The sequence below is a fragment of the Tauraco erythrolophus genome, chromosome 11 (assembly GCF_009769465.1).
Source record: "Tauraco erythrolophus isolate bTauEry1 chromosome 11, bTauEry1.pri, whole genome shotgun sequence".
NCBI lineage: Eukaryota > Metazoa > Chordata > Aves > Musophagiformes > Musophagidae > Tauraco > Tauraco erythrolophus.
Genome location: NC_141475.1, coordinates 21460942 through 21486345, shown reverse-complemented (window position 1 = coordinate 21486345; position 25404 = coordinate 21460942). Strand labels below are relative to the sequence as shown.

The following is a 25404-nucleotide window of genomic DNA, read 5'->3' as shown; positions in this document are numbered from 1 at the left end:
CAGGAAAAATGTTCATCCCATCTGATTATTTCCAAGCAGAATATTCTGTATTTTGTCAAAGAGGCTATTTTTACTCTTAGTATTTAAAAATATGCTGAAGCAGTTAAACAAATGGGAGGCAAAATATTTCCAGGCTCTTTACTTCCTATGATACAGTGAAGGGAGGTGGGGTGTACTTACTTTCTGAACACTGTTGGCCAATTTCTAGGCTTACCTATTTTTATAAGTTTAAGAATAGAATTTTGCTTGCCCTGTACTGCCAAAAATTAATTTGCAATGTTCCTTCTTAACCAATGTATAAGAAACAAAGGTTCTGTGGTTGAATTACTTTGCATTACTGCATCAACAAACTCTTCCATATGAAAGACACAGTAAGTTAAACTTATGTGCTAACTGCATAAGATTTCCTTAGCTGATATCTCCTCAAAACAAAATCAAATGTATGCCTTTTTAGTGAAGTTTAGAGATTAAAAAATGTATATCAAAGCAAAGATTCCCATTGTGATTTTAGAGACTACCAAATAAAATGCATCTGAATGACTCAAGCCCCTAGATCCCAATTTAAAATGTGGTTTAGGCAGTCTTAGGCACATCCAAAAGGGACATTGAACTAATGAGACAGGAATACCATAGGTACAGAAAGGATTCTAAGTGATATTCATGGAAGCCACAAAGCTGATGATTCTGGACTATGTTTTCCTAGGCAAGAATAAATTAATCCTGTCTTCTTCCTGCTATTGTCACATAATTTAGCTGTAATATGTTATGATGCTTCATAACAGTATATTATACAGCAGATGGCTTGTGTGACATGGTGTTGTAAATAAAATAGCTCTGAGAAGGACAGCTCAAAATTTCTTTGATGTAATCTCACAAAACAGTGTGGCAGCTGCAGTTCAATCACTACATCAGGGAAACGTGGAATAAGAAAATATCAAAATTGCTTTTTTTTCCATCTCTGAGACATTTCTCAGTTGGAAGTTTTTGCACTTTCTTGGTTTCATTCATAGGATGGCAGATGATAAAACAATTGTTTTAACAGAATATAGGTACAGGACGGATCTGAATCCCCATGCTGGAATTTTTTAAAAATTCAAAAGTACCAATTTTTGGTAAAACACAGCTAATTATTAGAAAGATTACATTAAATCATATTTGGTATGGCACTTGGAAATCATGAAGACTTTAGGCTATTTGTGCTTCCTTCATGTGTGTAGGAAAGGGATGAGGCAAAAATCAAATCCAATTTTCAGAATGACAGAATAGGTAGCCAAGTCTGCAAGCACCCAATCACTACAAGTGAATCTGGATCCTCTCTAGGAAAAAAGCTAATTTACTTACCTCTATTCTTAAAAGATTCCCCAATGGCATAGACATCTTTAAACCTTCTTAAGAAAGAATTACCTCACAGATCTTCATTAATCTCAAAGTTTGACATCTTAAAACCATTCCCAAAGCTCTAAAGTGAATACTAGATGGAGGATAAAGTTTGGTGTCTTCATTTACTGAACTGTTAATTAATTCCTGTTGAAGTAGGCCACGAAGAACCCGAGATTTGCTTCCTTTTCTTGATCAGTTTTCTGTCTAATCTTACCGCTTGGAGCTTTCCCAGTTGAAGAATATTACAGGAACATCCAAAGCCTAAAAGATGGATTTTTGAACTGTATCTATTCTCCGCTTAAGAAAGCAGTAATCTTTCTGAGATGGGCTGCAATTTATTTCAATCACTCCAGCTTTCTTACCACTTCATTTTATCGAGGATGAAAATTCAACTCTTTTCATATGCAAATGGAAATAACTGCTCTGTAAGGTCCTGAAGAATCCTTTCCTTTACATTTTAACTACCTGGTCCAAGTTGCTGTTTTAAGCAGAAAAAATAAGACTGCCAGCTACACAGTTAGGGAAATATTTAATTAGATTCTTCTTAATAGCTGTTTTTGAGACTACATTCAAGCATTTTAATAATCTGTCTTTGTTGCCTCAGGATGACCTTTTAATGTGCAAGGATTTTTTTACAATATATTCTCCTCCTTACTTTACCCTGTAAAGTAATTCAGTAATGTCTTGTAATCGGTTGTTGGCCTCAGCTAATTTTTCTTTCTGCTGAATGTCTGGGAACTCCCCATCACACATGGTTTCTGGCAGCCGCAAGAATACTGACACCAGTTGCTTAACCACTAACCGTAACACAGAGATGTTCATCAGCAGATTCCCTGTGTCACAATCACAGATGACAGCACAACATGCCCCACCTTAACAATCGGTCTGCAGTGCAATTAGGAACATCTCGAGCATTTTAAGCAATGGCAATTTGAAAGAGATTTCCTTACCTGCCACGAGTGAATGTGTATGATGTGTGACATCAAAAAATCTATTGTGTGTCACCAGTTTTTTATAAAGAATCTATTTGATCAGGAAAAAACAATGCACTCAGAAATATGAGAAAAATGCATTCAGTGTATAGTTTATAAAGCAGATAACTTACTGATTGTGTCCATCTTAGCCTTGTATGCTGAGATAAGAATTTTTTTGTGTGCAATAAGATCCTAAGAAACCATGGTCAAAACCATGCAGTCTTACCTTAGCATATTGTGAAAAAACCCTACAAATCAAATTAATTTCTTAAGTAAGAAATTCTGTTTCTAGCAAGAAGCCAGCATATGATTTATGCCTAGGTTTGTTTGTAGTCAACCATTATTAATCTAGAATAGTTCAAATGCCAACAGTGGAATTACAACGGTATAAAACTTGAGTTAGAGGAATATTAAAATACAGACAGTAAAAGTTAAATCTAACCCCAAATATCCCTAAAGAGATCTAGATGTTTGGAGACTAGTGAGACTGCAGTTCATGCTAAAAATAACCAGTTTTGAGGAACTGGTTTCACAGCCTCATCCTTTCCACCCTAAAAACTCATTTCAGCGACTGTTACATAATTCAGCCTGAACTTTTGTCCTCAGTGGGATGCAGCTGTTTTGGCTCTTCATGATGATGGGATTTTGAAGGGTTACTGACTGAACCTGTGAGAAGATATGATGCTCAAGATCAATGCTTGTATCTAATTTTTTACTGGGGGGATTCTGTTAAAAAAAACGTATGCCACCTTTTCTCTAGACAGGATCAGGATTTCAACTGGGACTAGTGGTATAGGACAACACTTAAAAGGCATTTTTCGTGTTGGAAAAGTAGTAGTTAGTGAAAAAAACAGAAGTGCAATAGGAGAACTGTCCAAATACCTATGTCTTTTCAAAATAAATTGGTTTACCAGGAAATGAGAATACTCCTGTGTTTAACAGTCTGCCAGTAATTATAAAAATGCATTGGTTCATGGTTACTGCTCTGCGTGCAGTTACCTATTGCAGCAGGTAACCGTTCTGTTTATCAGTGGTTCTGAATTTCAGTTTCACTGTGGAGAATTGGTTTGTGTCTGAGCTTAAATAACTGATTGCACAAATTCAGTTGCTGGGAAAAATATGCTTCACTCTTATATCTTCAGTTTTGAAGTACTTACATTTATGGGGAATTTTTCTTGACCCACTTGCTATAGCAATACAAAATTAAGCATGAAAAGTTGGTTCTGTCTAATCTTCATTTATAGCTAAGGTTACTATTTCTTAAGAGAGAAACTGCTATTTTAAATGAGTAACTCCAGGAAATGTATCTTTTCTCTACCTTAAGTAATCCAGTTCCAACTTTCTCCTGTACTTGTCCTTCAAGATGAATAAGAAATCCATAGAATATTGCTGAAAATGAAAACAGTAAATGAAGTAATACCTCAACAGCTGCCTTTGCTCTTTCAAATTCCTCCTCCAAGGAGTGATTTCTGGAGAGAAGAGGCCCTCCCCAACGCTGCTCCTTCATTGATCGTGCCTGAAAAATAAAATAAATCAGAAAGGGATGATATAGTCTTTGCCACATTTCTGAGTTATTTCCTGAATTGCCTAGAGCCCCGAATGGCCTTTTTCTTGGGCAAAACTAGTTGTGTCCCTGCATGAATTCTTCCGAATTCACTTACACTGTAGCAGAGATCATTCCTCATGGGAAGCAGAGTAATTTATCTTTTCCAGACTTTTCTTTTCACTCCAGATGTGTGAAAGATAAAATGACATCCAAGAAAAGACAATGCAAGAGTTGGGCTACAAAGGGAAGAGCTGACTATTTTGTATAAGACTTTTACCATAATTGTTCCTGCTCCTGTGTAATGACTGTGGCAACACATTCCACTCACTGTGCTCTGGGAAGAAAGCATCTCATTTTCCCTGTACATGTGTTTTTCTTTCATGTTCTGTTTTGGGATCACATTGGAGAGCCAGGTTTGCTATGGATTTCGCTGGAAGGACAAATCTTTTTTACAATCAGCAACTCTCTACTCTGTGCCTTACTATCAGTCAATCCCATTGGAAGTACATAACAAGCTTCTCCCTGTTCTTTTATTAAAAACAGTTTGTTTGGGTTTTTTTTTTTTTTGTGCTAAAGGCACAGTACAAAACCAAACAGTATTCAATGATGGCATAGAAAAGCACAAAGTGGCCTCATCTTGCTAAATAGAGCTCTGACTGCTAATCCTTTCCCTCGTGTTTGTCAGAGGTTAAACTCATTAGCCATTTGCCTGACCGTGGTCCCAATTGCATTAATTTATGTGATTATATTTCTGATGACTGTACTTGTAATGTTCAGTTTCAATGAGCCACATTGTCACAGGACTAATTTTGCTCACTTCAGACTCATTGGGCTGTATCTGAAAATGTTGGAATGTGCACTGCTGGAGTGAAACACCCAAAACGTTCCTGGGTGTTCATATAAATAATGTGCAATGCATGGTCAAACATGTATGTCTGCTTGTGTATACAGATGTTTTTTTACCTAAAAAGATGATGTTCATCTATCAATCTAGCCCTCAAGTTTCTGTTTTGTTCCTGAATCTTTGGTCTGTCAGGTGGAGATTGATGAGTGAAATGTTTATTGGGTCGATGATACACATACAGTTAGAAAAGAACGATACAGCACAATTTCTGTTAGGTGCACATGGTGGTGGGGGCACTGTGTGAATTCATCTGTAGTGTTTTCTGGACTTTGCTGCAAGTGACAGGAAGCACAGAGCATGAGGGAAGGTCTACACTGAGGATCTATTTTTTCTGTTTTCACATCTGCTACCTCTGGTCCATGTTGTTTGGAAAATATGTTTTTTCTTTGGTAAGGCCAGGAAAAGATTTCAAGTTGTCATTGAAAACATATCAAAACCCAATCCTATACACTCAACTGTTATTTTACTGATTCATAGACTTTAGAGTGAAGAGATAACTGGTTCATATTGTCTGTTTGTCTGTATTTCACATGACAGTGTTTGTCACTCAACATCCATAGGATGAAACTTGACGTTCCACAGAGAATAAACTGAGGTTGTCTGGAATGTATGTCTTTGAGGAAGGTGCTTGGATTTAATTTAAAGTTATCAAGAGACCTTAATCTTATCACTTTGTTTGCAATTTTTGTTTAATTGTCCTCCTTGTTTCTCATATTAATTTTAATTTCTGTTTCCAACTATCACTTCTTTTTCTAGTAGTTTAAAGCACTTTTTAGTGCCCTCATTTTCTCTGTGGAAAGATACTGATGACTTTAATCAGGTTTTAATTGTCTTTTAGATGATATAAAGAGATTGATATCTTAAATTCTCTCATTATGAGGCATTTTGTGCAGATTTCAACCTTTTTTGTGTCTCTTAACTCTCTTTATTTCTTTTATAGCCATACAGTCAATCAAAGTGAACCCTGTATTCCAGTACCTGTTTTGCTGTTTCTCTATACAGAAATCAGGTGATTTCCTATCTCCCACTAATTATGTCTGCTTCTACACACTCTTCTTGCCACAGTACTGCACAGGGAGCACTCACGTTGACATCCTCGTACACTCTGAGCCATACATTCTTTTCAAACTGCCTTCCAGCACGGCTTTGTAAGTAGAGCCTGCATTCGTGTTCTGAAAGGTTTGATTTTTCAAGCCACTATATTGGAACATGTATTTAGACAGATGTCTTGGTCACCAGCTCATTTTTATGACTCCCTTGTTTACATTTTTTTCATTCCACTGTTGCATCATATGCAAATTTTATCAGGAATGGTTTGTATATTTATTTTCAGATCAATAATATTGAAGATCAGCATTTCTCTCTGGAATCACAAAAGAACCCCCATGTGATTACAATTCCTAGTAAATAACTACTGTTCTTGAGAACTTAAGTTAGCCAGTTTTAAGCTATTTAACAGCTGCTTTATTCATATTGTGTGGTGGTAATTTTAAAATCAGAATATGATATGTTAATTCAAACATCTTGCAGAATATCACACAGCAACATTTATGAATCCGACCTGTAATCTGATCAAAGAAATAAATTTGGTTTTCTTGACACAGAACTCTGTTGATAGACACTAATTTTGTTCCTAGCCTTTTCATTATTTATGAGTTGGCTCTTGCAAACTGTTTGATTACTTCTGCTTTTTAATCTTTGTTTCCAGTGACTGCAGTTTCCTTAGGTCAAGGACAATACTGTTACTCATGATGTTCAGGCTGAGTAGTGCTGCAGAAGGGGAGAGTGAGCTTGTTGGGACATTAGAGAGGTGAGTGGGAAGCGGACAAGAAGCACAGAAGTGTCCTCTTCTGCCATGTGTCAGAGTATACACGTTGTCCCCATATAATCCCCACAGAAATATACCTTCTCCTCCATGAAATGCACACCTGCCCTCAACTAGAGGGAAAAAGAAGTAATTAACAAAACCTGTATAAGCTGCATTTACATATAGATTATGCAGAGTCATATTCTGAGTTGTGCTACCAGCAATTAAAGACCCCACATATAACAAACATGCTGCCTTTTGCTAGTGCAGGAATAGAGGGGATGGGAATGGAGTGCCAGCACTGGAGAACTTCTCATCTCCAGCTGGTGATAGGGTGGGACTCTGCAGCTGCCTCCCTTACGGGAAGCCCAAGGCAGGGTATGGGTCAGGGTGGAATGGGTATGTCTGAGGCATGGACACTCTGCATATGCTGGGGTTTGATATGCTCACCACTCTACAAGGGAGGTGCTGTAGCTGATCACTGGCTGCTGTCTTCAGGGACAAAATCTTCCATTCCAATGCATTTGAACACACTTTCCTGCGCTTGTAGTCTGCTTATGTGCTGTTGGACCTTAACTGTTGGTGAGAGGCTTAAATTACAGTCTTAATTTTTGAGCAGGTCTTCAAATAATGAGCTAAATCTGTCCATTGTAACTCTTCGTGTCATTAGAGTAACTGGCACATCCAAGGAGAGCTGGGGCCATTTGTCTTACTGCAGCTATTTGGGAGAAGTGGGGAACAAATTTTCCATTTTAAATGTTATTGCCCCAAACTGCAGATTTCTAAGATTTACAGGCTTTGTGCTATATATTTGTCTGAGAGTGCTAACATATTGGAATTAGGTACGGTGTTTTAGCATGTCAGGATTTTTGTGTATGCATTTTGAGTGAGCAATGAAATATCTAAAATGCCCAGGGAGGCCCAAGTATGAAACTGCATTTAGAGAGTTAAAACGTGAGCAGACTTTGTGCATATATGACTGAACATATTATCTCCCTTTGCAATTTGTAATTGTAAGAGAAAAAATAGACCTTCAAAAACCCCCAAACACTGTAGGATATCTCGGTATTAATAAAAGCATAACAAGGAATGTTCCAGGATGGCAGATAAGAGAAAGAACAAAGATACTTTGGGCCAGTGCAGTTGAAGAGTTAATGACAGGTGACATGTGGTGTGAGTAGACTACTGAGAAGCAAGATGGCCACATCCAATGAAAGCCACCATGCTATTGGCCATTCCAGCCTTCAAGCCCATTTCTTCCTTATTCATTCAAAGCTTGCCTTCATGGTTTTATATCGGCAAGTGCTGGTAAACATAGGATTTTGTGAAGAAGGTTGCATAATTTTAGTGAAAATATGACCTAGTTACTTAGTATTTCACTTTAGGGAACTAACTCTAACGTATCAAAGATGAGTGATGAAGGTGTTTGAGAAATTGCTGATGGAAAACTGCAGCAAATTTGACAAGATGAAATCTTTAGGGTATGGCAGAATCTGTTGCATATGCAAAGGTTACCCTTAAATGAGATAGACAAAATCCATAGAGGACAAAGTATGGAAAACATATGCTTTGATAAAAGTTCTAACGTGATTTCTTTTACAAGCAGACTAAGAACTCAGTCAAGACAGACGAGCCTGTTTGTTGGGAACTGACAACTTTGACAGTCCAAGTATAAGCAGGACAAAGCAGGCAGTGAGTGAAAATACTAAATTTCTAAGTAAACCACCTGCAATAAGAACACAATTTCCCTTCAGGTCATTTCTCTGCACTACTAATTACCAGTTCAACAACGTTTCAATGAATCACAAGTTTGAAAAAAAGCATGAAATATACCAGAACAATAGATTAGAATTTTATACTCTGCTTCTCTTTCAAGTTACCTGATTCAACTTTTTTTCTTCTATTTTGAAATATCAGTCATTTTACAAAATAGTATGGAGCCTCAACAGGCCCAACTTACATTGAATTCAAAAAGTGGATTTTTGCTTCTTCTGTTATACTAGCAGAAGATAAACGGCAAGTAGACCATATAAAGCAGAAATGTTATATACTAAATTTGTAACCGCTCTTACGGAAAGCCACAGCACTTAAATTCTGTGACTGCCTATTTGGTTCACACACATCTTCATGGCATAAGATGAGCACAAACTTCATGGTATTTAGATCTATTAGGCTGAGGAACAGCATCCTAAAAAGGGGTTAGAGGTACTTAAACTGGACAAAGCATGTGAAACACACTGTTCATCTCAAGTGATGATATTATGCAATAGATCTTTCCCATTAGTAAGATGTATAAACGTGTTGCACAGAAAGGAAAGATATTGTGGGTTACAGTTAGTGTTAGGCTTTCCAAAGGAAAAAAAAATCCTGTTTGTAATGTAGAGATGACAGGGAATTAAAGGAGACTTTATTCCTAACCAAAACACAGGAGTGGGTCCTGATAACTGAGTTCTATTTCTATTTTCTGCAAAAACTGGTGCATAGTCTTAGGAAAGACATTGGGCATTTTGGTGTCTCATTTTTCCATTTTGAAGTGAAGCTATTATTTTCCATTAATTTCCAGCTTTTTGCATCTGATAGAAAGGTTTTGAAGTCCAGGCCTAAAAATAACTGTGGAAGAGGAGAAAATTATTTTCAACTAAAAGTTAATCCACTAAACTCTCTCCCCACTGCCAGTGACATTTGCTGAACTTGAAATCTTTCAGTTAAAAAATAAAAAGCAGGAAATTAAATATATAAGCAACCTGATCTATGTGACTGCATATATAAATGTACGTTTGTACGTATATATGCATACATACATATCTAAAACCATACAGCTCTAAGTAATCATTTCCATAAGGTCTTGTCCAATATACAATATGACAGTGAAACTGGGTAAATCTACAAACCCTCTGTATTAGAGTTCCTTTTCCAGCAGGAAAAAGTCCTTTGACCACTCTGTTCTCCCACCTGTCGAGATAAACTGCTAATGAACATTGGTCTAGTGATTCCTTTTTGTATTCCTTAGCTGTATCCCAATTCTGGGGATTCCTGGTTGACCGAGAGACCTTGAGAATAGACACGGTACAGGGAGAGGGAACGATAAGAAATTTGAATTTCAGAACTGGAGGAAGGGAGAAAAGATGATGCTGTGAATTGCAGTTTGAAGTCTTTCTCTCTGTACTGGGAGGTCACAGTTCACTGCAGTATTAAACTCTGAGTGTTGGAAATGCTGACTTAGTGAAGTTTCGTAACATATTAATCTGGAAGCTGCATGAAGGTTTGGCTGTATGAATCTTTTAACCGATGATCCTGTAAATATCCCTTAAATAGTTCTTCCAGAATGTGAACAGTTAGCCAGTGGGACAATTCCTACTTGCCTTTTTATTAATAAGTCTACCAAATCCTCTTACCTGTGTTGCAGGTGCAAGGTCTAATTCTGACGTTGTATCAGCATCCAAGGCACTCTTGACGTTGGTCAGCTCGGACTGTGATCTGTTTTCTGTGGACCTAGAAATAATGCACTTACACACTCATCACTGCACACTCACATGCTGCCTTTAGTCTTTCAGCTTCAAGAGCATATATTGATTAATTAGGTTATTTCTTTTAACTGAATTCTCTGATTTGAAGTTTTCAAAAGTGCCTGGACCCTTCTCAGTGTTCCCACTCTTACACTTTTCAGTCCCATGCAGACAATAGTTAATACAACAGAAGAGATTCAGGCCTGATTCCTCAGCAGAGCCCTGGGTGTGTATTGGCATGAAACCAGTGTAATGTGCTGGAGATTTTGCCTCTACCAGTATGCTTCTGTTTCATATGCAGGCAAAACGAGGTCAGGCAGTGACACGACTTTACCTGCAGTCAGTGTCTGAGAATCAACCACCTCGTTACAGAACTTCACCTTGGCATACGTACATTTTTGTGCCACAATAGCCTAATATTCTTCCTTCCTAGAAAATGAAACCCTGTAGACCAAAATCAAGTTAACTGAGCAAAACTTGTTGTCATGGTTTGATGTGGAGGGGGTTCTGGTGGCAGGAGACTTGTGTAAAGCTCTAAGTTAGTGAAACACTCAGACAAAGGGCAGGTTAAGATACCGGAAAAAGCATAATTTGGTCAGAAAACTGCTTCTAGTGTATTAAAATGCTAATTATGGTCGTGCATAATGTAGGCAATGAGTGTTGCTTACATGTCAAGAAGGCAGAAGAATTAATCTGCATGAACTGTCGCCAAAGGCAAAGTCCAGTTCTTCCCTCATTTACAACCCCTGCCATTTTAGCTGAACTGCATGAAGGAGGTAGTACTTGGCTTGGATATTTTTTCTTGTCTTTTCCAGTTATCCACAGAAATTCTGCTCTCTTGGTAGCAAAACCAAAATACACTGGCTATCTAGTGACTGTCAAATTACTGTCAAGTATCTTTTTTTACACATTTCCCTCACACATTTGTAGTTGGTTTTGGATCACTGCATGCCTCTGTAGAATTCTCACCACCATTTATTTAGTAATTGCACCTCCTACTTTTCACAACATTAAAAATTGCTGGCAAAATGTCGTTTTATAGTTTACTTGGTTATGGTACATTTTCCAAAATGTCTGCTTGAACACATTTAATGTAATCATAACAGATTGAATAATACGACTTGTCATCAAGTGAGCATTTCTGTGAATTAAGAGAGCTGGACTGGAAATATTTTTGTAAGGAAAGCAAAAAGTTGTACCATAAAAGCTCTTTTGATGGAGCTCTAGATGATGATGATGATGATGTTCGCTCTGTAGAAGGGTGGACCTTGCTGCTCCTGTCTCCGTGATAATTGACGTCATCCCATTTCTCTATCTGTGTCTGAATATCAACTGAAAAATAAGAAAAGAAAATACAAATCTTTTAATGAAACTACTGCAGAATATTTTTTTCTTCTCCATTAAATGTAGGTTTTAGGGAAAATGGTGCCACTAAAGACCATAATTTAGTTAAGGTCCAATATACAGAAATGTTGTGCACCTTTCTAGCTGATATTCTGAGAAAATATTTGGGAATTCACAACATTTTTCTAAATCTGCTAACATTCCTGGTCAGAATATCAGTGGAACTCAAATCAGTGATTTGTGTGTAATTTAGATCTGTTGATAAAATTATACTATTTGATAGTTTTGGGGTTTTTTATTTTCTAATTGTAGTCAAACTGTAAAAATAAAACTTCTTTTAGTGACTACCATTTAAAAATGACTGTGTAGGCAACTGATATTATTCAGCCATACGTCAGACTTCCTTTGCAAAGATCAGATGTTCAGCTCCTGTTTGAAGATAAAGTTCTCTAAAGGAATTTCTGCGCTGATGAATGGAAAATTTACTAGCTTGGAATAAATTACATTTACCTTGCAAATTTCTCAGTTGCAGTGCAAGTAATTTAGTTTGGATGGAACTAAATTAAATTCACCTTTTCCAAAGCTCATCTATAGATCACACTTGGCAGGATATTGAGTTGTGTTAGGGCTTTTTTTTTCCCCATCTGTGCAAATATAGCTCTTTTGTCAAGATTTTTTTTTGCTCTCTTGTGCATAGATAAAGCAGTGTTTACAAATATCGTGTGTGTTTCTGTTGTCTGCAGTTCTGAAAAAGACATCAGTGTGGGCTGCCTCTGATTTGTGTCCTTTACCAGTTTCTCATGATACACCTATAGATTTTTCTACCATTTTACTGACCCTCACTACATTCTTTTTTGAAAGCATCCTGTCAAAACTTTATTTGCACATTTAGTGGCAAATGTGCTTACAGTGACAAAGTGTTTCAAGTAGTTTATAATGTGGAAAAAAGGTTACACTCCCTGCTAAAATCCTGGTGTTGCTTGTTATTTTGTGATAGTAGCAAGGAGAAACTTGTACTAAGCAGGGCTAGGTAGCACTGATAAAACAGCTACACTCTTACCTAAATCTAATGAAGACTTGTCTGAAACTCTGACAGTCTGGACTTTCTCAGTATCCACACTGATAAGGTCAGAATTGTCTGTCTTCTTTCTGTGGGTTGAAGCTTTTAAGCCTTCACTTCTCGATGGATTCTCTGATTTCTTTGCTTTGTTTTGGGTTTGTGAGACAGGTTCACTAAGATCCAAGAGATCCAGACCTGTTGATAGTACTTAGAGACAAAATGTTAGAATTCAGTGTTGTTTTAATTCAAATAGCTCACTTTTAAAATTTTAATTGGGGAAAAAAAATTGCTCATGTATTTGCGTTTGCCTAGAGTAGATGTATATGTCCTGGCGAAGGATGATGACCAGTATATTCAAATATGACTAGGGATTTCAGGTGCTTAACTGGATGCAGTTTTAAAAAGCTTGATTTGCATAGAAGGCTTCTCCTCTGAAAATCTTAAAGACATCTTAAGTCTTCAGGCTGTGGCCTTACTCCAAAGATTTTCTTATGTTGTGAGGGTTCCCTGTACAATTGAGCTTTTAGATAAGGTTTGATTCAATCTTATGATTTATCAAGTACTAGCAACAGCTGTGTAGGGCACTGCTCTTGTGCCACATGCCATTACAGAAAAAGCCAAAGAGTGGACAGCTTCTTGGATGGACTCCTTGGTTCATAAAGGAATAATGGTAAACTTAGTAATGGTTTCTACTGTTGTTGCTGTTTGCCTTTGGGGGATAAATATTGGATATAATTATAAATTCTACTGCTGTTTCTATTAAGGACTATATCAGTACAAAAGCCATGTTCAGTCTGAGTTCTTAATTTAAAAGTTGCTTAGAGAGTATCATTTAAAATTCTTTAGCACATAAAAGATAGAAAACCTCCCTTTTTATCATTGTTTTATAGGGCGGGTGGTTTTGACAAATCGATTTGTATTATCTCTTGCAGTGCTTTATCTACATTCTTGCTAAATCACTAAATTTCATCAATCTTCATCAAATAAGAAATTTTATTTTGTTATTAAATAAATCTAATTAACCCCCCCCAATCTGATGATAGATATTCAAGGCAGGTATAGGATCTACAGATACTTACTTTTTTTACAGCAAACACCACTCTTAAACAACCTGAAATATTTCTATTCATTCCTATAATATCTTTAGCTATATCTAAAAGGAAAAAATATTATTTACAATTGTTACTTAATTTAGTATTCCAATTTTTGTTATTAGAATTTGCATATTGCTTTAGACACATATTAATTAGATGTGAACATAATAACTCAGCTGTTAATTATTCATTTTGATGATTTGCATGTATATAGTTTTTAATTAAATGGCTTGTAAGAAGCTAAATCATTTTATGAGATAACAATAGAACACAGTAGTGCTATGCTGGTTTTATTATATCTCAGTTGATCTGCTCAACTTGCTTTGATTACTTTTGCACAAATGGTGAATAGGAGGAGACTAATTTCTAAAAACACTTCCAAAGGAAAATATACTTCAAATATAATTCAATACAATTCAAAAGGCTTTCAGGATTCACTCTTACGTTTTATTATCTGCTCTGCTATCTCACTGCAACACAAAAGAGCTAAGAAACGTGTTAGATCATGTCACTAATGAAGTGTCCAAACTCAGCGTGGATAAACAGTTTTGATATCTATTCCCTTTTCTCTGACATCCTATCCAAATTTTTATTAAGGAAAATCTTCCTAGAGCAAGTAGTGGTTTTTATTAAAACCAGACTAAAGGTGGCTTAGCCATAGGTTAAAATTTTGCAAAAATAAAGATTGAGAATCAGTCAAACTGATGTGTACTTCCTGTTAAAGAAGTTCCCTTTAATTCAGCCCCAGAGAAAAGCTAGAATACATGTGATTTGGATCACCTCAAATTTACCCTCAAATATAATGAGTAAAGTTTTTTTGTACTAATAGGTCAGGCAATTGTAATCTAATACCAGCTTGTAATTTCATGCAAATAGTAGCAAATCAAGAAAACACTTGACAAAAACGTACCATAATTAAGATAAAGTTAAGACTATTTCTCTACAGTGAGGGGTAGTAAAAAATTTTGTTTACCTGCAGTATTTGATGTTACAGGCCTTGCAACAGCTTCTGGTTTGGTTTCACAGAGAAAGTCATCAATGGAGGGGCTCAGAAGGGGTCTGCTCTCTTGTTGCTCGTTCACCAGCTAGCAACAAAAAAACCCCAGGGTCACGGAGTGTTGTTGGGATGCAGAATTTAAAGAAATAAAATGTATTCTCACAATATCATGTGCTTTATTTTTGACTGTGAGAGAATAAGATTTGCAATTAAAAGATGTACAAATAGCTCTGGGCTTAAAATAAAAAACTGTAGTCACTCTTTCAGGGTAAAATTCTATCCCAGTTTTACAAATTGCACAAAAATAAAGCAGCAAGGTAATTTTTCCATAGCAACTATTGCACACTATTGCTTATAGGGCTAAAGTATACAAGGCCTGATGCGTTTCTCTTCAAATCAATGGGTGAAGTTGGCCGCCTCTGTCACCAGGAGACTAATCAGAGCTTTTTTAGCATTTGAAAATGGTCATTTTTTTTCCGAGGTAACATGCCTCCCCACAGAACTTGCACAATACCGTTTCATCTAGCAAATATGCATTAGCCCATTAAACAATAACCTGCTGAGACAGAAAACACTTCTCAAAGATGTATGAATGACAGTGGATGGAGCCTGGGGAATGTATGAACTTCCTGCATGAGTTTTGACTGTGTGAGGACTCATAATTATTTTAATTTAAAGTTTTTTTAAAGTTTTTATTCATGAGCAGTTTTCGGTTTTTATTGCAATTGCATGGACGCATTGTTTTTCTGCCACCTAAAAGACATCTCGATATTACAGGCTATTTCGTGTGTTAGGGATTAAAAAGACAAAACAGTAAAACAGTCTCATAAATAAAAGTCTCCTCTCTGCAATCTGTCTCTGATTGGAGGATCAAGACCTAAGCTGAGCTGGATGGATGTCTGATGGTGTGGCCTGCATTTACTTTACCTGTAATAATGTGAAAACATGTTTTCCCTCTGTCTGCTACTTTCACCTGGAGCTACTTCAGCTTTACTTTTATATTCTCTGCTCTTCTCGCTCTTTTTTCTGTTGTTGAACTTTCAACATTTTCTCTCAGACGTATTTGAACTTTTACATTTAGGATGCTAACATGGACTAAAACTGGCAAAAAAGGTATTTACTCATCCTCATTTGATATTTACTAATTACTGACATTTAGCTACTCCAGTAGCAAGGTTGCCTCTAAAGTTATTACAGCAAAACAGCTTATATTCACTGTTGTTTGGTACTGGATTTTTGTATTATAAAGTTGCAAGAAAATACCGGAGCTATTGAAATAAAAGGTCCTTTATTTAGATGAGTTAAGCATTTAAGCTGCTACCTGGTGCTGACTGACTGTGTATGTGAACTTACTCATTTGCCCAGGACCTTACAGTTTTGCACTGAAATACCAATTTACACGAGTAACATAGAAGACAGATGAGTGATTGCCTGCCCAACTGCGTGCAGCAGAGCGTGCAGATGCGAGCACTTCATTTAGAAATCTGGCAATGGTATCATCCCAAGCTCTAATTCTGCATACGCTAAACCCAGGCTGCAGATGCACCTTACAGGTGATTTAATCGTGTGGTCTTTTAACTCTCCAAATTCATTGCCCAGGTTGCTGTCTCATTCAACACACAGAAGTTACTTGCTTAATTTGATAAATCTCAACACTTGATTGGAAATTGCATTTATACCAGCTGCACACCTTTGATTTCCATTAAAGGTGGCTCTACATTACCCACGTTATCTCCAGGTGTATAATTTTACCTAATACTGATATTTAAGAGGACTTTATTTTTATGTTTATGATTAGGTGGCACTCCTTGCTCGTTTCTGTTGGTGAAAAAATGAAGGTGGGTGCTTAGTTGTGTAAATTGCTTTTAATATTTTAAAAATTTCTTTATGATCAAATCCAGGTACCAGCTAAAATTGCTTGAATATGTTTTTCTTTTTGCATTTACACATCCCATTCCAGGAACTAACATCAGTAACAGCTGCTGCATATTTGCAACAAGTTGCATATTTAAGTGAACATAGCATCCAGCAGAAAGATCGTCAAAGCCTCTGGATCAGCTGGATCTTCAATGATCTGTTCTGTGGTATATTAACAGCATAAAGAAAAATCCTACACGGTTTGGAGAGGAAGAGGAGGGAAAAAAGAAGAGGTTCTATAGGAATCACTGTAAAAGTAAAAAATTCATAGGAAATATTCTGCTGCTGTATCTATAAGAGTATATCAATAGGGTACATTATCACATAAGATTTGAATGCTTATCAAGTCTCCCGTTACATTCTATGGAAACTTTCTTTAACAGGAAAGAATGGGAGAAGGAGGGAATGAAGAAGGATTATGAGAACCTAGACAGCCAAGATCACTCACTGGAGATAGTGAAGAATAGAAAATCTGAAGACCAACTGGAAATGCAGTTTATTGCCCAAACCTGTTGCAGGGGTAAGAGGATAAACTCTGGGAAGAGCAGCAGTAGTGGAATCATGGAGGGGAAGGAGACTAGAATCAGAGATTTCAATTTCTCCAGGGTTCATGTGAAGTATGAAGTAGCAGATATCTGGCAAATACTTTTTTTTTCAAAGCTGGTTATCACATCCCCAGAAATTTCTTTATTATATTGTTTATATAAGGAAGGCCTGCTCAGCAACAGGCCTTCCTTAGTTTGATACCCGCAGTGTATTGTTCAAAGTCCCTTGTAAAATTCTACTATCAAACTGAAAGAAAATTGGTGGTAATATCCACTTCATCAATTTTACCAGCAAATACCAAGATTTAATTTTTACTAAGTCATGTCTTCTTTCTGCTGTGTTTGCAGCATTTATTTAATTAGAAAACAAATTGGTTCCTCTTCTCTGACTTTCTTATTTTGTGAACATATACACTAAATTCATCAGAGATGAGCCACCCAAATGATCAGAGGAATAAAAAGCACGATTTACCAGGAGACTAAAGGAGTTTGACTTGCTTAGGCTAACAAAATGAAGATTGAGTAGGAATGTAGTTATTCTTCATGTATACATAAAGAGAGAGTGGGTAGAGGACATTGGAGGAAGAAAGTTATTTCAGCTACAGAGAAAGGCTGGCACAACAACAGAGAGATCTAAACTGGCCATGAATAGATTTGGTCTGGGAATTAAAAGACTCTTTCTAACTATCACAGCAGTGAAGTGTATGAACAATATTTTTTTTAGAGTAGGGGGACAAAAAGCCTAGCTATTTAAAATGGCTTTTGGCAAGCTTTCTACATGGCTGTTTATGATGTGACTGCTTTTGAGAACTGGACTCTGGCCCAGAGAAACCCTCCCAGTCATGTGTCCTATGCTCCCATGACTAAGGACTGGAAGCTGTAGGAGTGTCTTATTAAAAGGATCGTTCCTGAGAAAAATAATCTGCTTTCAACTGAAATGTCTGGGTCAAAACAGATCGCAAATACATGACCAAGTCTACTAATTCTGAATAAATACAAACTACCTATGTATAGCAATAGAATATATTAGAAAAATATATTTTCATTGTAAAGCTGACATTTCATGATGAACCAGACCTCAGCAGGTTAAAGAGTGCCATGAGCGGATATTTTTGCTGTAGGTAAGTGAGCAGTGGGATAGGTTTCTGACATTACTGTGTATGCAGTGCTGCTTGGTAAGTCCTCAGTCTCACACTTTGAATTACGCTTTGCTGCCTCATATATTGTACCAAATTTATCCCTAGTTTAACTCTGCTCAAGTTATTAGAGTTATATCGGGCATGAATTTGGAGTAGTGCTATAAAACATTCATGAGATGAAAACTATTATCTATATTAAAGTAATAATTTATGGTTCTCAAGCACCTTTCAGGGTGAATATCACAGAATGCTTTAAAACATTCATGAATCAAGCCTGGCACCACTGCAGAGCTGAGAAGTATTATCTCTGCGTTGCAGATGAGAGAAGCAAAGTGGAATTAAGAAAGGTGCCCAACGTCACCCGGCGCTGGAGGAAGCGGCACAGTATTTATGTGTGCAATATTTGTACACACACCAAGTGATACAGACAGCCTGTGAAACTGTTGATTTCTGAGTACTAATTTAGCCAGTGAGTGCTATAAATTCTCATAACGTCTCTAAGAGCTTTATTTTTCTTGACAAAATCCATTTTAATGAAAGAAAAAAAACACACACAATCCTTTAACTGAAGGATATCTAAACTGTGGAGGGTGGTACTCCCTATTACTAATAAATCTGAAGAGATTATTCATCCATAGTATAAAATACTCCTTCCAGATTCAAATTAATTCTCTGACTGACTGACTTCTGCTGTTAGACAGCACCACAGAAAAAGGCGCTCTTCCTCACCCCAGTACTGCTATTGGAATTTTGTGTTTCAAAAAGCATTTTTCGGCTTTTTGGTGCTTTGAGAGAGATCCTGGGAGACTCGAAGGTGCCATCTGACGGCTGACATCATCCCAACTAGATTGAACGCACTGGGAGCGAGGATATTTAGCAGAGATCCGAGACACGGCGAGGGGCCTGTGCCAGGGCCCGCCCCGCGTCTGCCCTCCGCACGGGCTGCGTGCCCCGGGGCACTCACAGGGACCACCTGTCCCCATCTTCTGTCACCTGCCCTGTCTGCAGTTACTCAGCTGATGTGGTTTATTACCTCCAGCTGCCTTTGCTGCTGAATTTCCCTTTCCCCAGTGCTCTGCTCTGGTCAGTGGTCTCTGTGCTGCCTCCACAGCTGCCGTGAGAGGAGAAGGAGGGGGCAGTTCCCTCTCTGGGTGCTCCTCAGGCCTGAAGGGTAGGTGGGAGCTCAGTGGATCGCGCTGAAGCAACTGGTTTGGGGTCAAAAAAATCAAACCTCGAGCGGGTGTGGGTGCAGAGGGGTGGTGGGGAGGGACATGGCTGTGCAAGAGGGACTGTGGTGGCTCCCTGAAAGGGAGCAGTGGCCATGAGAGGGATTTCTTCCTTCTCCCAGTATCCAGCCTGGTCTCATCTTCCCTTTGTCATCCACCCAGCGCCTCTTCCTCTGTGCTGCAGGCACCCCTAAATCCTCCCAGGCCTTATTTTCTCCCCTTGTTCCCCCCGGAGTGCTCTTCCTGGTCAAATACGCTCCTGAAGCCTCTGCCCCGGGGCCTCTCCTCAGGCTGGCGCTGCCCGGGGGAGCGCGCACCGGGCACAGCAAGCGCCTGCCTGCTGCCACAGCAGCAGCTCTGCTGTCCTGTAAAAATGTGTTTTCTGTCCATCTTCAGGCCTTTAGCTCATGGTTTTAATGCAGGTGTCTCTTGCCATGCTGGCATCAGCGGTGGTGTGTTCTACTGTGCCAGAGACAATATGAGATTGTGTCTGTATATGGCATTTGCTATGGTTTTACTTTGCTCCCAGGCTACATCTAATGCTGTAGTAAGAGAGTTGTGAAACACCTAGGGAGTATCCTGATTTAAAATTTTAAAAAAGGACAAGGACTGGGCAGCTGACAGGGCTCTGTTGTGAAAACTTCCACAGAGGGGCTTAGTTTGGCTTTAAGGCAGAGGGAGCTGGGGCACACCTGGTGCTCAGGGGAACAGCTGAGAAGATCAACTTCTTACCTGGTGTCACATTCACAGTTGATAATATTCAGCTTCACAGCCTGCCCTGCTCATGGCTAAAAGTGCTTTGTCTGCTTTCTTTTCTTAGAGTGCTGGGCTTGTGCTGTGGGAGTGCTGGAGTGCACTGAGGCCATCAGTAAGGTATGGTCCTGACATCCTGTTTTATATGCTCTCTTACTACATTCCTGATCTTGATTTATTTGCAGTGCATAATGCATGCTGGTTGTTTCTTTTTTTAATGTTTGTAGGGCATAACATAATGCTAGTCTTTAAGATAAACTATTTGGAATCTAAACTGGGGGTTCCAGTCAGGCATAGGCAGCTAATTAGCACCTATGTTTTGAGCACACAGTGAACTAGTTCTTTTAATTTAAGTGCCCAAATTCCCTCTATGTTCAATAGGGAGAGATAAATGCTTAGAAAAGCAACTCCAGAGGGAGATCCTGCCTGCTTAATTTAGGTTGTCCCTCAGGAGGCTCTCAAAGGCACCTAGCTTTCCCACTGGCTATATATGGAACTGATTTTAGAAGGACTGGTTCAAGAGGCACTTAAAATTTAGATGCAATCAGCTACCCAAGTTAGTTGGATTGTATTCTACCCATTTTGTGACCTGAGGCTGATCAAATTACTCAAGGCACTAATTTAGGAAGCCCCAAGCTACTAATGGGTAATCCCCTGTACTCTTAAGCAGCAAGGCTGCTCCTGGGCATTTACACTTTTGGCTGTACTGCCCACACTGTGTGCTGGGGAGAGTGTGGTTGGGCTGCTGACTGCATCAGTGAAATGTTCTGACCTAGAAAGCTCAGGCTGTTGTAATGAACATGTGGAAATGAGCATGAGAGAAAGCAGAAACCTTTGAACTCAGATTTTCTATTGGAGAAATTGTGTTCTTGAACTCTGAGAAACTTGCCTGCTGCTTGGGTGAGACCGGACAAATAGGGGAATGAGTTAGATTAACTGGAGTGGATGGAAGTGTTATACTGTTGTTTTAACTTAACTAGTGGTATATACTAAAGCATGAACTTCAACCACTAATTAATTTGTATGATACAGAGCTATGGCCTCTGGATAGATAGGTTCTCTGCACACAACCTGGCACATTGTGGTCTTTGGTGGCATCCACTAGGCAAAGAGGGAACAAGTGAATTCATTTCCACTAACTAGCTATTTCTAAAAATGGATAAATGGGAACCACAACTAGAAATTTGGGTTATTGATCTCTAAAGCATAACTGGAAGTACTGGCCTGATGGTTGTGTCTGCAGATCATTATCTTGGCAGGATAAGAACTGGAAAACCTCCTTTTCTGTTTGCTTAGGGTGATTTAGAAAGGGAACTCCTAACAAAATCACTAGTCTTATGCTAAAAGTTCAAATTGCATGAGTTCTGTTTTTCTTCACCCACTTTTCTGACATGTTTATACATATTTCACAATCAAAACTACCACCTCCTCACACACTTTATTTACTGTGGTGTAGTAAGCGTGATCACTACTTGACTTCTTGCATCATCCTTGTGCCAGGATCACACTAATCTTTTCTCTGTCACTCTAGTGCGAATTTGTGTCCCAACAAAACTGACATGTCAGCCAAAATATTTGGTTTTCACAAGAACAGACAATCAATTCACAGGGCACACAGTATAACTGACTTCCACCTAAAATGAATTGCTGGAAGCTCTAAAACTGAGACAAATTCATTTCACTCTCCTGCAGAGTGCTTTGGTGTCGCTGCCTCTTTGAAGACTAGTCTGGCTCATCAGGTGACAACTGGTACTCTGTTGCTAAGTAGTAGGAAGTGTGTGGAGTGGCCTGTGAATCAGAGGTGACAATATCTTACCTGAAATCACACAAGCCAAGTGATTCCCTGGGGCTTTATGCAAACAACTGTCAGAGGGCTTGTGTGAAGTCAGAGAAGCTGTGGGAAGATTACTGTAGACACCATATTGGATATTGAAATTCACGTGACAGCCCTCTTGTTTAAAATCTGTGCTTGATGTCTAAACCAGTAAATGATAACATGCTTATGTTGTGACTTCAGAAAGAGCAGTTGCATTGCCTGGTGATAACTCTTGCTGTGATCAGTGTGTCATGGGAGCATCCTGCCTGTGTTTTTAAGTGCTGATCTATACAAGTTATGGTGTAGTGATCGATCTGTACAAGTTATAGTGTAGTGATGCAAAGTAGAACTAAATATTTCTCAGTTCAGCCATCTCGTTCCCTCTGTTCCTCTTGATCTAGCTAAAGGAAACGAAACATGGGAATTGTAGTCGTATCTGGCTCCTGTGTTTTGGCCTCGTTCCAGCAAAGCACTTAAGCATGTCCTGCAAAACTCAAGGTTGAGCAAGTGCTTAACGGTCTTGCTGGATCAGAGCCACAGGGAAGGGGACGAAAGTTGCTCTTGTCACGTTTTGACTGTGACTGACAAGTTGGCCTTTACCACTCATATAAAAACGTGATTTACTGTAAATCTGTCTGTTGCATTAATATCTTCATGCGCTATGCACTTAAGTAAAGGAAGCTGTTTACTGAAATGGACTGCCTTCCTTTCCTGGATGTTGGAAGATTTTATTTATTTATTTTCCCTCACTTGGCTATGCATTGTCTTTGTGGTGCTACCCTGCGATTTGTGTTTTAGCCTCTCCCTTTCCTTATATCACTATCTGAGCTGAAGAAGTACTTTGCAACAGCAGTTGAAGACAAAATAAACTGATCATCATAGATGCTTAGAGATCCTTGAATTAAAATAGTCATTAAGAAATCGTAAACTGTTCCTTTGACAAAATTATTTCTTTCATGTTAGTTTACGGAAGTACCTAGTCTGTACTCCTCAGTTGGCCTGCTAGCTAATGGAGAGATTAACGAATCTGACATGTAAACTGAGTAAACTTAGGTTGGGAAAGTCTTGTAGAACAGGAAGGCTACGGAATACAAAGTTATCTGCTGAGAAAGCCCTGAAGAAACTGGCATGAGTATCGTGATAGTATCCACAGGGAACAAATGATAACGTGTGATGCTAGATTCTGGTTTCTGGATCATTTATTGAAATTACTTTTTTGAGTGGCAACTCCAGCCAAAGAGGAAGTCTGACTTTGAGAACCACAGTTCTCAAATGCTTTTAAATAAGGCGCAGAGGACAGAAACTAGAGGAGTCCTGTCTCACTTACATTGCAGGTATCATATTTGTACTCTTGCAGCATCTCTGGGGGCAACTGTGATGATTGCTTACAAGATATTAGAAAATTATTTAATGTTTTTCGTTAGCTGAAACTAAAGATGACTGCCAGCACGTGGAGCTGAGTTGCATGTACAAGTTCTTTGTGAACCACCAGTTATTCATACATAAGTTCCAGAGTCCCAGCAGTAGTGGATTCTATACAGCCTCATGCACTATTCTGAGCATTGCACATAATCAAATATAAGTTTAGGTGAAAGATGCACAACTGCTGCTTTTTCAAGACCAAATCTTCATGCTGTAGCAGTAAAGATGAAGATGAGAGAATTAACATTATTAGATAAATCATGGCTTATCACAAATTTTTGTAAAGTTCATGCCATTCCTACTGATCTTCAGCTATGTTGAAAATGCCCCTTGTTAATTTCTGATGCGAAAAAAAAATATTAATCTTTTACTGTACCTTTGCTGTATCTTTGCATATAGGTTGTAATTGCTTTGAAATCACACAGATTTTTGTTTCAAAATCAACTTCTATGGCATGTCTAGAACAAGGCCGTGGTTTTGGATCTATTGTTGTGGGCAGACATAGGAAGCAAGTCATAATTTCTTGTTATGTCATACCATCTTTCTCTAGAGGGATCTGTCATGGTGTGTGTGTTTGCTTTGGAATGTTTTTTGCAGATTGAAGGTCTTGGAACTTGAAAGCTGTTTGTGAATTTTTTTGGTCTTGCAATTCAGTAGAACAGTTTCACTGTACATACAGTGAGTTCATTGAATATTGAACAACTGTAGTCCATGGCTTGCAACTCTAACAGGATAGTATTTTTTTACTTAAGAGTATTCATGAATGAAGAACCAACACATTTCTGAAAACTAATTCCTATTCATAAATAATTCATATTAAAAACAGGGTTAAAATGGCATAATATATTATTTACCAAAAATGTTTGTCCAGATCTTTCTGTGGCTATGGAATGGTAGGGCGTTTGAAAATGTATGAAACAGTATAGGGTTTTTATTTTATTTTATGAAAAAATTACATCATCAATTCCCACGGTAATTTCAAATTAAAAGTGTTATTTCGTGGAAAAAAATCTACTTAATTTATGTGGCACAAATCTGTATAACTTTAGGCAAGCAGCCAATTAATGACTTTTAAGCATATTGTCAAGGCAACTTTATTATACTCATGAGAATATTTCTGCTGAAAATATGCATACTGCCCTAAAAGCTATAATGGCATTGAGCAATATTTAACTTAGAGGTAAAGAATCAATTAATATTTGTACTGCTAAGCATGCATTTATGCATTTTGTATTTTCTTTTTTACTCTTCTTGTATTTACCCTGTTTTAATAATAGATTAAAAAAAAAAGAGTTTTCAGGAGGACTTAAGTAGTGTCTTCTGCTGAACTACTCAAAAGTCTTATAATAAATCAAACAAGAGGTTTGAGATGTATGGAAACTACTGCTAATGGATTTGTCATTAATGCTTTAAAAAGAATATAAAAATATGATCTCAGGTGAAGTCCTCCTAAGATCAGTGAGGAAACTGCCACTGTTTCAAAGGGCAAATTGGAATGAACAGTGAATTATTGTAGTCCAAACTTTATTTTTGTTGTTGTCTAAAACTGACATGATTTTTTGGTTTGTGGTTTGTTTTGTTTTTAGATTAATTTATATTAATTAGTTAAAATGGAGTTGATTGTGGTTTGGTTTGGTATAAAAGAGAACAGAAGCTAATTACAGTCACTTTAACTTTCTGCCATTCTGTTATAATTTTATTTAGTAAACATTTATGGAGTGGGCTGTAAGTCAATTCGATGCCAAGAAGCTTAGAATGAACAGGATTGATTCAAAGGAGACTGTTAGTTTTGATATGGAAAACTGTGATTATGCAATCAAATTCATGTAGTGAGGCCTCGATACACGTCAGAAAATCTACTAACAACATTGAGAGCTGCGTATTAACTATCTTTACTCTGTCTCCTTTATAAAGTGGAAAGGAGGCATTTGGAGTATTTCCTATCATAGTTAAAAAGTACAAACAACTCAAAAC

General features: G+C 37.9%; 1 protein-coding gene across 3 annotated transcripts in view; it reads right to left on the bottom strand.

Annotated features, from left to right (window-relative positions):
- PEX5L (peroxisomal biogenesis factor 5 like) overlaps positions 1-25404 on the bottom strand; it is a 40175-nt gene that overhangs the window by 8866 nt on the left and 5905 nt on the right. For 2 of the 3 annotated variants that reach the window (XM_086618009.1, XM_086618010.1), the window contains 5 exons: positions 14589-14700; positions 12522-12728; positions 11317-11449; positions 10007-10103; positions 3775-3870 (listed from right to left, as the gene is read on the bottom strand). In XM_086618009.1, the coding sequence (XP_086474135.1) occupies positions 3775-3870; positions 10007-10103; positions 11317-11449; positions 12522-12728; positions 14589-14700 (645 nt within the window). The remainder of the gene's footprint in view (positions 1-3774; positions 3871-10006; positions 10104-11316; positions 11450-12521; positions 12729-14588; positions 14701-25404) is intronic. The other variant, XM_086618011.1, reaches the window with a different exon arrangement.